This window comes from Pleurodeles waltl, chromosome 3_2 (assembly GCF_031143425.1).
Source record: "Pleurodeles waltl isolate 20211129_DDA chromosome 3_2, aPleWal1.hap1.20221129, whole genome shotgun sequence".
Lineage (NCBI taxonomy): Eukaryota > Metazoa > Chordata > Amphibia > Caudata > Salamandridae > Pleurodeles > Pleurodeles waltl.
In genome coordinates, this window is record NC_090441.1 from 118,341,609 (window position 1) to 118,356,145 (window position 14,537).

General features: G+C 44.1%; 1 protein-coding gene across 6 annotated transcripts in view; it reads right to left on the reverse strand.

The window, feature by feature from the left end:
• Window positions 1-14,537, reverse strand: part of SH2B2 (SH2B adaptor protein 2) — a 423,267-nt gene that overhangs the window by 236,859 nt on the left and 171,871 nt on the right. For all 6 annotated transcript variants that reach the window (XM_069226948.1, XM_069226946.1, XM_069226944.1 and 3 more), the window contains exon 2: window positions 7,815-8,659. In XM_069226948.1, coding sequence (XP_069083049.1) covers window positions 7,815-8,633 — 819 coding nt within the window. In that variant the 5' untranslated portion in view covers window positions 8,634-8,659. The remainder of the gene's footprint in view (window positions 1-7,814; window positions 8,660-14,537) is intronic.

Sequence of the window (14,537 nt, forward strand, 5' to 3'; positions counted from 1 at the left end):
ACCTTATGTGGTACTTAAAAAAGAGTGGATGATGAATAAAAGAAAGATGAAGAAATATTGTAGATTGGATGATGATTCAAGAAGGGAGAGTGGGTGAAAATGAGGTTCTAACCAATTGGTACACTTTGTGTGTTGAGCGTGTTGGACACAGTGTTGTTGAGTTGAATGGTAGGGATGTAGGGAACAAGTAACTTAGGCCCTCATCCTGACCTTGGCGGGCGGCGGAGGCCGCCCGCCAAAGTCCCGCCGTCAGGTTACCGTTCCGCGGTCGAAAGACCGCGGCGGTAATTCTGACATTCCCGCTGGGCTGGCGGGCGGCCGCCTTCAGGCGGCCCGCCAGCCCAGCGGGAAAGAGGCTTCCACGATGAAGCCGGCTCGGAATCGAGCCGGTGGAGTGGAAGCTGTGCGACGGGTGCAGTTGCACCCGTCGCGTATTTCACTGTCTGCGCAGCAGACAGTGAAATACATTTAGGGGCCCTCTTACGGGGGCCCCTGCAGGGGCCCCAGGGGCCCCGCGACCCCCCCTACCGCCATCCGGTTCCCGGCGGGCGGACTGCCGGGAACTGGATGGCGGTAGGGGGGGGTCAGAATATCCTCGGCGGCGCAGCCTTGGAGGATTCCAACGGGCAGCGGAAAACCGGCGGGAGACCGCCGGTTTTCCTGCACTGACCGCGGCCAAAGCGCCGCGGTCAGAATGCCCTGCGGGGCACCGCCGGTCTGTCGGCGGTGCTCCCGCCGACCCTGGTTAGAATCACCCCCTTAGTCTATTTTCCCATGGGTGTGTCAGAAGATGACTTGTGCAAAAAAGTGCAAGTAGAACTGGGGAAAACTGATGCAACATATAATGGAACTTCAGGTTCAGGATTTACTCGGAAACAATTATGAGGGTAGTGGGTTTTTACTCTTAAGGGCATGTACATTTGTGTATTGTTGCAGCCTGTGTGTGTACATCAGAGCCTAAATGAAGGCTCATTACACCAATTAGTATGTACAGACCTATACTGCTGTAGCCTGTGTGTATATAAGGGACCTAGATTGTCTGTAATCTTTGTGTGCAATTTTTAGATTGAGCACGTAAGCACTCTGACCTGTTGTAAGTAGTGTGGGCTTTTAACCATGCCCACTGCATGCACATAATACTGACTCGTTCATAGGCTTGCTTTTCAAAATCTTTTGTTATCATTAGTAAATACTTTACGTTGGTCTCTCCTTGTGGCAGTTTTGTGACTGCCTTGGCCATCGACCCAGTTACATGGATTATTGCACGATTGCCGATATGTTTGACTGCAAGCAAAGTTCTTTTTCGTTTGTGTCTCTCCTTTGCACTCATGCTCATGGCGGCCATGGCGCTTTGAATCAGCTTGCTTATGTCAACTAATATTTTACTTTTCATTTTCAATTTATGTGGCAAGAATTGTCTAGTTAGGAATTTACAACACCAATTGCTCTAACTCGAGCAAACGCGAGACCCATTGCGTTGCAAATGTTTGTTTAATATGACTTTCATATTTCATTTACCTTTTAGTAAATCTGAAAATGTTTGTTTTACGAGTAGTATTGCTGACTATGGGGAAGGTGTTGTAGTCATACCCAAGTAGAATGTAATTAGGTGATTTTGTATATTAAGGCAGGGATGTGCTACCTTGTAGTGCCAAGTTCCATTGCTGATGTCTGACAAGTATCTCGCCCACTAGTTATCTGCGATCTTACTGCTGGACCAATAAATTATTTAATTTCACCAGGATTGAGTGCTCACACCACTCACCAACATTATTATCCGTGATCAAAGGCTTATCTCCACTACATGTGATGGAGTGAAAAAAATGATTAAGCTCAATCACTACAGACTTGCGTCAAATGAAATATTTACAAACATAGGTCTTTTGTTTCTAAATCTGTTTAAATGGAGGTAAATAGCAATTCATTACAATTAAAGCAGAACGAGACAACATTTAACAATGAATTTTCTGAAAGGCCAATCAACTTAAGAAGGTAACAAAGTGAGAATAAATTATGCAAGCAGTGGACCAACGGTCCAAGGGATACCACGCTGAGAGTGAAGATGGAAGTCCTTAAGCAGGAGGTATGGACCAGTTAAAAAGCTACCTCTTCACTGAGTCACTATTATGGAACTCAGCCTAATGCAACTCAAGTCATTGCAAGGCGGTGGCATGGGGCAGAGGGTATGTGAAATGTCATTTGATAACCATGACATTATGAGTTTAGGGGTACAGCTTCACTATGGTCATTCAGATGGCAGTCGGAACAAGCAAGCATTTGCAATGCAACGGGTCTCGCATTTCTCCAAGTTAGAGCTATTAGCAGTTGTAAACTCCCAACAGGATTTTTCTTGCCACATTAAATGGAGAAAAAAAAAAAGCGCAATCGCTCTGCTACAGTTCACTCGTAGTGAAACCTATCGGCAAAAGTGCAATTATCTACATAACCGGCAAAAGTGCAATCAACTATGTAACAGGGTCGATGTCATGCAAAGCGCTTGACTTCTGCCAAGCGCGATCACGCTGCGAAAAAAGATAAAAAGTAGTCCACAAACCGGACGGAAAACAGCAAGCCAAGTATGTTTTCAGTACTTCGTCGCTGCGCTCGAGGAGGGCTAACCACCGGAAAAGGCAGGACGTATGCATGCCTTCCACTAATAAAAGCAAGCAGATTTTAAAAGGCAAGCCCACGAACCGAAAGACACTGACGTGACATGGACGGGGCCCCCCGAGCCCTTTTCTAACTACTAAAGCATCTCACCAACAATACGCATGCGCGACCCTAAAAAGTTAGTCTCTTTTGTGCTATTTCTTCACTGCCCCTGAATTTACTACCTTGCCACCCCAGTCACCTTGCTGAGTGTTCTACCAACAAACCAAGGTGACCTCAGAAGACCATCACTCACCAACCATTCATCCTCAAGATCATGGAAAAAGCAGTCTATGTTCAGCTCCAAGATCGCATCCAACCATATCCTGCAGAACAACCAATCTACGGATCAAACTGCAGCTTGGGTACCATAACACATTGTAAATGATGCCATTCTGACCACAAATGAAGAAGATCCCTGCTCCTGATTTCACTGGATCTCTTTGCTTCCATCTACAGTGCTGAACACCACACCCTCATCCAAACCTAGATGTCTAGAATGGACTTCCAGGACAATGTCCTTCACTGGCTCTCCTCCTTTATTTAGAACACCAGTTTGTTCATCTGGACACCTTCAAGTTCCTAACGATCGCTATCAATGGTGGAATCGTCCAGGGTTCCACATTGTTCCTGGCCCTTTGAGGTTCTACGCACAGATCACAGTATAAAAATTAATTAATACGCCAATTAAGCTACTCTACATGAAAGTCTCCTCCACTCCAGAGATGGATGTCCAGCAAGTATCTGTGGCTCACCTCTAATGGGGTGCTACAATTCCTGTAATTTGCCAACAAGCAAAAAAAAAAAATAGAAAATCGTAAATGCCTCTCTCAAAGACATGAACTTTGATGGTTTTGAACCCCAACTTTCTCAGAATGCCAACTCAATTGGATTCTCCTTGGACCTAACCTCATCCTTAAGGAACAGATTGCAGAATAAAAAAAGTTTATGAAGAAAGTGAAATTGTTTTTTAAGAAATTGACTTCGGAACTGCTGTTAAAGGCTTAAAGGCCTTGTACTCTTGCATCTTTAGGATGGTAATGCTCCACTCCAGAGGCTCCCAGACTTCACACTGGCCTCCACCTAAAGGGCATCCTAGACGCTGCAGCACATCTCATCCAGGACATGAAGAAATATTATCAGATCACTTGCATCCTGATAGAACTCCATTGGCGTTCCCTGCCAGCTGACACCATCTTCAAAACCAGATGCATCATCTATAAAGTCATCACAACCAGCATCCCTGCTCATCTTGCAGGCATGCTCACCATCTCTGGAGGCTCTCGGCATGGCCATATAGAAGACAACATCAGACTGGCAACTAAAAAGTGTTGAAGGAAAAAAAAAAAAAATCGAGGTACCCTATTATATATATATATATATATATATATATATATATACATACATATATATACACACACACACACACACACACACACACACACACACACACACACACACCACATCCCTGTATCCATCAGGAGCACCTTACCACTGCTCCAATTTAGGAAAGAGTTGATGACACACATCTTTAAGGAATACAACCTCAAAATGCAGTCACAGTACACTTATGCTCCCCAGAACCCTGCAACTATTATTACTCGATGAATCTATGCTTGCCTTTGACCCTGAACAGCGCACCACAGGCAGTCAGGACAGGTAACGCTCACACCACACTCCACTCAGGTACTATTCAGACCTGCATTTACCATAACCTGGCAGTGAGTTGAACGACTGCTTCTCAGATGCTTTGTGATCTGTAAATCACAAGTTGGATCATCGTTAGACTTAGGTTCCACCCTTACGAGGTCGGCAAGGTGAGCACCATTAAATTGGGTAAAATTAACACCAGTTATTTACAGTGCTCAGAAACGGTAGATGTGTGGTCTGCAGCACTATATAAAAACAATTCAGTATTACTATATTTGTAATAAGGAAAAGACACTGGTCTGCGCAATCAGTCAAGGCAAAAAGGGCGCAGATGTTGGGAGACGTTACTGGGGCACTGCAGAGTATATTTCTGACCTTTGCAGCATCACTCCTGAAAAGTAAACTGTGATTTGTAATTATAATATGCAAACATTAATAGTACCTAGGCATTAAAGTGAGTTCATTACAGTCTGAATGAAATTAACAGTTTTTCTGGTAGGGCCTCCGGATACAGGTTGCCTACTTACAGGCAGTTTTAGTTTCAGAACTAAGTGTACGTTAGTGCCACCAGGGTCAAATGTGTTGCAATTGGTAAATATATGTGGAGAGAGTAGTTCACCAGCTGTTGAGTAGGTCAAGTATCCTTGAAATGTGCTTGTTAAGTGTGCCTGACTATTGGGGACACTCGCTGTCCATCAGACCCTACTGTTCCTACTTTCTGCTTCACCTGCACAGGGCATGTTAATGGGTACCTTTGGAGAAATGTTCCCGGGGGAACGTTCTGTAACCTTAATGAACATGATTCCTGATACTTTGCAGCTCGTGTATTGCTACTGCCTGGTTTCTGAAATTTAAAAAACAACAAATAGACCCGATCATAAAGTGGTTCAATGACTAGATTACAACACCACTGCAACTACAACTTTAAAGCTAGAACACAACTCATAAACAACATTGCAACAAGAGCCCTACACGAATACCACCACCAAAAAACGACAACACTAAATTACAGCAGAATTACTCCACAGCACCTAAACACGGCAACTACAAAACTACAATACTAACAAGATTGCAACTAAACCAATACTACTGCTGCACCACTACAGCTACAAAACAATATTATAACGATACCCATAATACTATCTGCAAAACATCAACACTGAAATAGTACCACTACGATCACTCCAACTCTGCAACACTAATACAACAGCACAATGCTACAAAAATAAAAGGATACAAATGCAACACTGCAAATACGTAACAACATTGCCACCACGTTTAGCCTGAATGTAACAGTGAATGAGCTCATGTGGGTGACCCTTCTTTCTTTCTTTCAGACCAGACTAATAATTTTAAAAATAACAAAGTAACTCGCTTCTTTGGAATACATTACAGAAAGTCACCCCAAATGTAACTCAAGAGCCAGCGAATGTGTGATCTACTTAGAAGTCAGATCCACTGCACTGCCCTGCCATTCCCTTATTTACAGTAGATCCCCCTTCAGGAAATGCTTGTGCATGCCAAACGTAAGCCTTTGTAATCAAAATGTTAGTCAAGTGTCTCAAACATACATTTACTAGATTACTCCATATTATAAATCTAAAGCATTCCGGGATTTTGAGTCCTCGTTCACATCAACTGATTTATTACACATGAAAGGAATGATTTGTAAAAGCAATGCCCGGGACTAGGTGACATGTAGTAAGTAGTCTGGTAACTCTGAACAGTAGAATTTTGTCAGGTCCAACAGATCGTTCAACACAATAAGATTACAAGTAACTCGTAATCATGTAAAATAGGAAAGTAGGTCACTCCTCGCAGGTCTGCTCTGAAGCAGATTTTGGAATGAGCGGTGACTGCAGGCACGCGTAGAGGTGGAGCTAGCAGCAACAGCCTGCTTTAAAGGCCCCCTCGCACCCATCGGACAGGCCATTTAAAAATGTCTGTTTATAAAGGAAACGTTGCTACCAGAAACACTCTGCATAGTATCACTGGCCCGTAGTTACTGCAAATGTTATATAAATCAGCTGCAAAAGTAACTGGGACTCAACAGAACATCAGATTGACATTTTACATGTAAATTACGTTGCATATGTTTGACACTTTTTTTATTACATATATTGCAGTTTCACGTACAGGGAGACAAAGGGGGCTTTATATGATCACGCAATGTGTGGTAAATGCCACACTCGACTGGAAACCGGATCTACAGATTCCAAGGTCACCGTCTTAGCCACTACCTCACATTATAGAACATTAGTGGAAACCAACAACATTAAAGGGGAACACAGCAGGGCTTCTCCAACAAATTCGTGATGAAGCCAATTAACATTACAAACTAAAACAGATTATGCCTCAAAAGATTACCCATTTTCGAAACCTATAAAGTGAACCTAAGCAAGCAAGGTTAGAAAATGACCAGCACATACAATTATGGGGACAATCATTTGGTAAACTCCTTAAGATCACAGCAATTTGATTCGAATCTCCAAGGTATGAGGTATCGTTCAAATTATTTTTTCACGTTGACTGATATAAAAAGGTTTCCCCTTTTGAGTCCTGTAAAAAAACCTGAAAAGGAGTATTTTTTGATAGTGGCTAATGGCAGTAATTTGTATTAAGATGGTGATTTAGAATGCCTTCTTTTTGATGTTGCATTTCTAGTTGGATCAATACAAATAATGATAGTACACAGAACAGCAAATTCCCTGGGCGGGTGGAGTTCATTCTAGGAGTATGTCAAGGTAACAGTAAATAACTGAAACAACTGACAAAAGCATTGTACCGTGAGTAAATTAGGAAAGAATAGTTCACAGATGCAGAACCGAAGAAACTGTAGGTGTTGGATTATTTACAGCATAAAACTGAACCTGTCTGGAACCATTATCCAGCCATGAGAAGAAAAAAAAAGCACAAATGCGATTTAAGGACAATGAAGTTCAAATTTGGCCCACTTCCAACCAAATTAGTGGGAAATGCTTGGCTAAAGATTCTTCAGGGAGCATGGCTTTTGTAATTGTGATATGTTGTGGTTACTAAGGGCTCTGAATATGTGTTCCTCATTTGCTCTTTGTTCATCGATATCAAAAAGGTGGCCAGCATTGCTCTGGAAGACACCACAAAGTCAGCTTTATTCTTCGAGATGGCATAGGCTTATTCTGCCAAAGACGTTTGCAAAACAGAAAAAAGAAGTCCAAAGTAAGTTTCCTGGGTTGAAAGGTTTGGAACCAGCATGAATGGAGAAGATGCTTTCTACATCATGTTTGCACAAGTTAAAGTAGTTACAGCAAACTAAAATATGTTCTCCTTTTATCTTTAACAGCAAACTGGACTGTAGTTGGAAGCAAGTTACATGTTTAGATTGTAGGGGCCACAGTATGACGAAAGCAATACGAATTGAAAAAATAACAGCTAATACTGTTCACATCACATATAATTAACAGAGACTTGGATTTGCATGTTAGTAATTCTTTAGCACAATTCTGAACGAGGTGGCACAGGGCCGGCGCGCTTACCTTCGGGGGTGCGTAGAACTCCAGCAGGAAGCGCTCGCCCTCCACGCGCGCGGCCTTCCGCAGCAGGAGGCGGCACTTCTGCCACTGCGAGCTGCCCACGCAGTTGGTGTCGTCCGCCACCATGTAGCGCACCGTGCCCTCCCGCTGGATGTCCAGCAGCTCCACCTTCGCCGACGGGGTTCTGGTCAGCCGCAGCTTTCGGGACCACTTCTCGCGCGGCTCCGGGGGCTCCCTGGCGCCGGCGGGCTCGAGGCCGGGCTCCGGGGAGGAGCGGCGGTGCCACATCTCCTTCATGCCGTCCACCACGCACAGGCTCATGTTGCGCAGGGAGAAGCCCTTCTTGAACTTGGACTTGGAGGCCTCGTGCACGGAGACGTCCTCGGAGCTGCGCGAGTGGCCGTAGGAGGAGACCCGGTGCGCGCGCGCCTGCGTCTGGCTGCAGTAGCGGCGCGAGCCGCCCGCCTGCTCCATGCTGTCCAGGGACTCGCTGGAGGTCTCCTCGCGCCTCTGCACGATGTCCCTCCCGAAGGGCACCTGGCAGTTCTGCAGGCCGACGAAAGGGACAATGTTGTACTTGGTTGGGGAGTCCGACACATAGACCCGGCAGACCTCGAAGCTGAAGAAATCCAAGAAGTTGGCAGCGAAGTGGTGCGAGAAGGAGGTCTCGGCCCCAGGGGTGTCGTAGTGCGGGTTCTCCTTCAGGAACTGGCAGAACTTCTGCGCGAAGTCCACGGCGGCAGACTGGGCGTGAAGCTCGCAGAACTCCTTCCAGTCAGGGAGCTGGGAGGAAGTCTCCTGACTGTCCGCATCACCATTCATGACTGGGCCATTTCAACAGCAGCAAACTGCAAGGCAAGCAGAGACAGCAAGAAAAACATCAGAAAAAAAGGAACTCTGCCTTGGCTGCACAGTGTGACCTTCGGTGACCTTCCAAGATACACACCTGTACTCCCCTGTCAATCTTCCCGTATGCTGCCCTTATATCGCCTACACGCCAATGTTCTTGGCACACCTTTTATCACCTTCTCCCACTCACACTGCACATTCATTTCATGCTGACACTGCACGGCTACCTCCTCCACACACTGCATATCCATATCACACCTCACACTGAACTTCAACGCCACCTTCACTCTGCACTTCCAGACCCTATTCTCGTTGCACTTCCATCCCTGCATGCTGATACTGCGTTTGAAAACAACAGATCCTACTATGGCGCTCATTGTGTGTTTGTTGGAGGTCCGAAAGCAGTTTGGAGCCTAGTCCTTCCAACAATTACAAATAAAAAATATTATACATATAAATATATTACATATTTAAAATAAATAAATAAAGTGGGCAACAGAGGAGAAAATAGAAAGGAAACCAGGAGGAGCAGAAGGAGGAATAACAAGGAGGTGCAAATTAGCATACAAGGTAAAGCACTACAGGGAAAAGGGGAGAAGCACACAAGCAAGAAAGCAAAACAGACTGCAGGGTGCCACCTTTCCGGTGCTATGAACGTGTCCAGCATATCATTGAACTAAAGGAAGGAAATCCCTATGCTTGCACCAGAGGGATTCCTTTATTATCTTTGAGGTCAGGCTGCTGGGCAAGCACTTCCCTAGCATCCCAAGGGTAGTCACAGTGTGATGCCTGACAGCATATATCAGCCCCCCCAAGCACTGATTTAGATGGGGGAGGTAACATTGAAAAGGGGAAAATTCCACCCTTTCCGATGGTATCTCTCCCTAGTAGATTCCTACTCAGGAATCACCACAGAGTCGATGCCACCCCTTTTTAGGTGCCAAAATAAACATCCCTGGGTCTACAATGGGGCCTTTCCTGGTTCGTGTTTTTAAATCGGGAAGTGTGGGAACTCTGGATGGCAGGAAATTTGTTAGTTTCCGCAGATTTCACAATGAAGGGCTACATGCACGAAAGGTTTTAGCAGATGCAAACGGCGAATTGGGCTATTTGTAACTGCTAAAAAGCCTTTTTACATGTACTAACCCTATTTTGCGACTCAGTAACATACTACCCACTAGCAAAATAGGGTTTGCGATTCAGTACCGGGAAAGGGTGTGTAAAGGGCGTCCCTTCCTAATAGCAAGTCGGAGGGGCATGTAGGAATGTTTTAAAACTGGAATGTGGCCGCAAAATATTCATACTTAACCGACTCTGTGAAGGAGGTAGTAACCCATTCTCAAACAGGAAGGGACCCCTTGGTTTATGGAAGTGTGGGTGCCAACTTTTATTTAGGGCCATCTTAAAAAAATTAAAGAACACTTTTTATTTTTAATTTTGAAAAGTATCCCGTTTTCCTTTAAGAAAAATGGGATGCATTTCACATTTTAAAAACTGCTTTATTTAAAAAAACAATCCGAGACAGTGGTCTGCTGAGCCCAGCAGGCCTCCATCTTTGTGAGTGCAGGCCATTCCCAATGGGTGGCAAATTGCGACCAGCCTCATTAATACTGAGGCAGGTCCTTTACAAAAAACTCATTTGGGAATCGCAAACAGTGTCTGAGACACTGTTGTACATTGCATTCAGTAAGTTCTTAAATGCGAGTCGCAAAAAGCCGCAATTAAGAACTTGCAAAATGTTGCAATCATACATGGGGCCCTCACTCTCATAGGAATGTGAAGGAAATGCAAGTCTTTTGCCAAAATGTAAAGGTTTTAAGGGCATTGTGGAAAAGAAAAGGCAGAGGTATCCAAGCAAGCAGGACCACCCTCAACTCCACTGGGTGTAGTCTTTGGAAAAATCTGAGTCTGAGGCATTCTTGGGTGATGGTCGAGCCCAGGCCCTAATACCACAGCTACCCACATTGCCAAAAAAAAAAGTTTGGTTTTGAGTGGAAAAGATGATCTGTCCATGCTTTGGGGTCTTTCCAGTCACAGGTGCTGAGAACTGTTTTTATTGGAACAATCGTGGAAGCGCTAGGTGGCAGGAAATTTGTGGATCCCCGCAGATTTTGGCATTCACAGAATTGTGAAGAAAATGCATGTTTTTTGCCCAACTTTAAGATCTGAAGGGCATTGTGGGTAAGAAGAGATACACACAAGCCACACCACCAGTTCCTCTGGGTGTCTAGTTTTCATAAAGGTCTGCTATATGTGTAACTGTGAATTTTGGGTCTGGGCTCAACTACCATATCCGGAAACCTACCAAATGCAAAAAAATAAAAAATAAAGTGGTTTTCAACAGAAAAAAAAAAGATCTGTCTATGTTGCATTTGGAGCCTTTTTTGTGGCGGGTGTTGAGCCCATCTACACAAGTGGATTAGCATTTTTATCGGGACAAGTGTAGGAAAGCTGGTTGATAAATGTGTGGATCCCTGTAAATTCTGGACCTTTCAGAGAAATTTGAAGAAAATGTGTGTTTTGTCACAGTTTGAGTTTTGTATGGCACGGTAGGTAAGAACATGTAGCGGGATCCATGTAAGGCAGACAACCTTGAATTCCCATGGGTATCTAGTTTTCAGAAATGTCTGGGTTTGGTAGATTCCCTTTGTGGCGGCTGAAACCAGGTCCAAAATCCACAACTTCCCCCAAAAAGGGTTGGTTATGAATGGAAAAATTTAGTCTGTCCATGTTGCACTTTGGAGTCTTTCCTGTCATGGGCAATGACTGCACCAACACAAATGGGGTACAGTTTTTAGCGGGAGAAGTGTGCAAACGGTAGGTGGCAGGATATTTGTGGGTTCATGAAATTTTGGAAATTCCTCACAGAGATATGAAGAAATGCATATTTTTGCCTAAGTTTGAAAGAGCTTCTCGGTAACAAAACGTCATGAGATCCATGCAAATCACACCACCATGGACTTCAGTTGAGGCTAGTTTACAGAAATGTCTTGGTTTTGTAGGCCTCCCTGGTGGCGGCAGATCCAGGGTTCAGGTTCCACAGGTGTCCACATTGCAAAACAATTGTAGTCTTCTGTTGGTGAAGTGGAATGTCGCCACGTTTCATTTTGGGGTGTTTCATATTGCAGGCGCTAGGCCCAGCCACACAAATGGGGCACCCTTTTTTCCTCCAAAGGTGTGGGAACGCTGGATGGTAGGAGTTCTGGGGATAACCAGAGTTCCTATAACTTTACATTACAGAAATGAGAGGACAATGTGTGTTTTCAGCCAGAGATTAACATTTGCAAGGCCTTCTGGGTAACAAAATGTCATAGGATCAACGCAAGCCATACCATCCTCAATTCCAGTGGATGCCTGGTGTTCAGAAATGTCGGGGTTTGGTAGGCAGGGATGGGTAATTCATATCGCCCGACACACTAGACATCAAGATTTCTTGCAAGGGCAAGAAGTTTTCATGTTTGTTTTGTCTGAAGGACAAGTAGACAGTAAATTACGGTAAACAAGACCAAACAATCCAAATCTGTTGCCCACCGCCAATCAGCAAGTATGAAGGAGATACCACCACAAATTTAAAATGTATAGTGGCCTGTGGTTGGTCTGATGGCCATCAATGCAGACATGACTGGGATTGGATGGGGGGGGGGGGGAATCTTTAGCCGCCCCCTTTTGCATCTTTTCTTCCTTTTGTTGAACCCAGCTCAGAGGTGGGATCTGGGCATTTGTTGGCCTGATGGAAGAAGGGGTCTGCTCTTTCATTGCCCCAGAACTGAATATGAGAATGATCTTGAATTTGGTGTTTCCTACAGAACACCACAGCACTGTCAGGTAAAAGGTTTTTGCTTGCCTCCATGGGGGTCTCATTGTGGCTACCGGGTTCTTGTTTTGACCGTTTCATTTTCTGAAGGCATGAGGCGAACATGGTGCTTCTGTTATTTCCAGAACACCCACAGCACTGTGTAGTAATCGCGCATCCAAATAAATAAGGAGAATTATCTCTTTGAACAAAGTTGTAGTTTATTCATGAGAAGACCCACGACCTTCTTCTTCCAGCGCACCAGTCTGTTGTCAAATCAAACCCAAACATTCCCTCATGACCTAGTCAGAATTCTATACTCTACACTCCTTAAAGCAACAAACATTAAATAACACTTATGCCCCTACTTACATAAGAAATTCTCTTCCACATATTACACATCCCCCTTTCCATAAATCAAATAAGAAATTGAAGCAATAACATAAAATATATATACAAATATACAATAAAAATGCACACAAAATACATCGACTCTAAAATTGATAAAGGAAAATCAAACAGAGGTAATATACATATTTACAAATCATTAATAATATACAGAGATGTGGAATTCCTATCGCCCAACGCCCGGGACATCTTGTTTGGGGTCAAGGGCAACAAGTTTTTATGTTTACTTTGTCCTTGGGACAAGTAGGCCCAACCCTCTGCAGCACAAACACTTTGGCTGCCTGTTTACAGAGAGTGGAACTCTCTGCAGTTGAGGTAATGTGTTTCCAAAAGATAATGCTGTTCGAACTTGTATTTATGGTTCATTATTTGAAAGCCTTCATTATTAGGGTGAGTGCTGTAAATAAATGTTTTAAGGTCACACTTCACTACTGACGTTGGTTCCAGTACAAAAAAAAAAAACGTGTATACACATGTTTGAAAAGTTTAGGCTATGAGGCTAAGTATAATGCTCCCAGAATGCTCTCTGATTAGATGCAAATGAAGTGTCATTTAGTAAAATGTGTTGATGCATGTTATTTTTTTCGCAAAAATATTTCTAATGGAAAATCAGTGTAACCATTTTCAACACGATTATGGGAAGCATGAAAATAAACAAACACTGACAAAGCCAACTGATCTGACATATTTTTATAAGTCTTTTAGTTTCATCAATCCGTGTCTTGTTTTGACATGGCTTTTGTAACACTTTATTGTTGTGGGAGCTACCAGGCCCTCAACATTGTAACAGACACTGGCAAAAAAAAACCAAAACGTTTTTGAACTCTAAAAGCACACGTTGCCACCAGCGGCATAACAAAGGCCCTGCAGCCGCCCTCCAAGGGGCCCCTTCAGCACAGCACCTTCCCTGAGTGAGTCTGGAGAGGGGGCTCCTCCATGTTCTTTGCAAAGGGGCACCCTCCAGTTTCGTTACGTCACTGATTGCCACTGTAGTTCCTGACACTGAACAAAACTACTTTGTGTGCCAATATGCTCCTTGTGGAAGAGCAGAATGCGATCACTCACAGTAAAGCCAGCCGAAAGAGAGAGAAATAGAAGTTTAATAAAAACAAAATGTCTTTGTTAACACCAGACCTAATTAGGGACCAAGACCCACATGTAGGTAGCTTTTTGCATGTCGCAAACAGCGACTTTCGCTGTTTGCGACGTGCAAAAAGCACATTGCGATGCACAAACCCAGTTTTGTGATTCGGTAACCTGGTTACCGAATCGCAAAACGGGTTTGCGACTCGCAATTAGTAAGGGGTATTCCCTTCCTAATTGCGACTCGCAGTGCAATGTAGGGTTGTTTTGTGACCGCGAACGCAGGCGCAAACCAATCGCAGTTTGCACCCATTTCAAATGGGTGCCAACACGTTCGCAAAAGGGAAGGGATCCCCATGGGACCCCTTCCCCATTGTGAATGTCACTGCGGACCACGGCCTGCTCTGAAAAAATGAAACAAAAACGTTTCATTTTTCGTTTTTGTTATGCATCTTGTTTTCCTTTAAAGAAAACGGGCTGCATTACAAAAAAAAAAAACTGCTTTATTGAAAAGCAGTCACAGACATGGTGGTCTGCTGTCTCCAGCAGGCCACCATCCCTGTGAGGGCCGCCATTCGCGAGGGGGGCGCAAA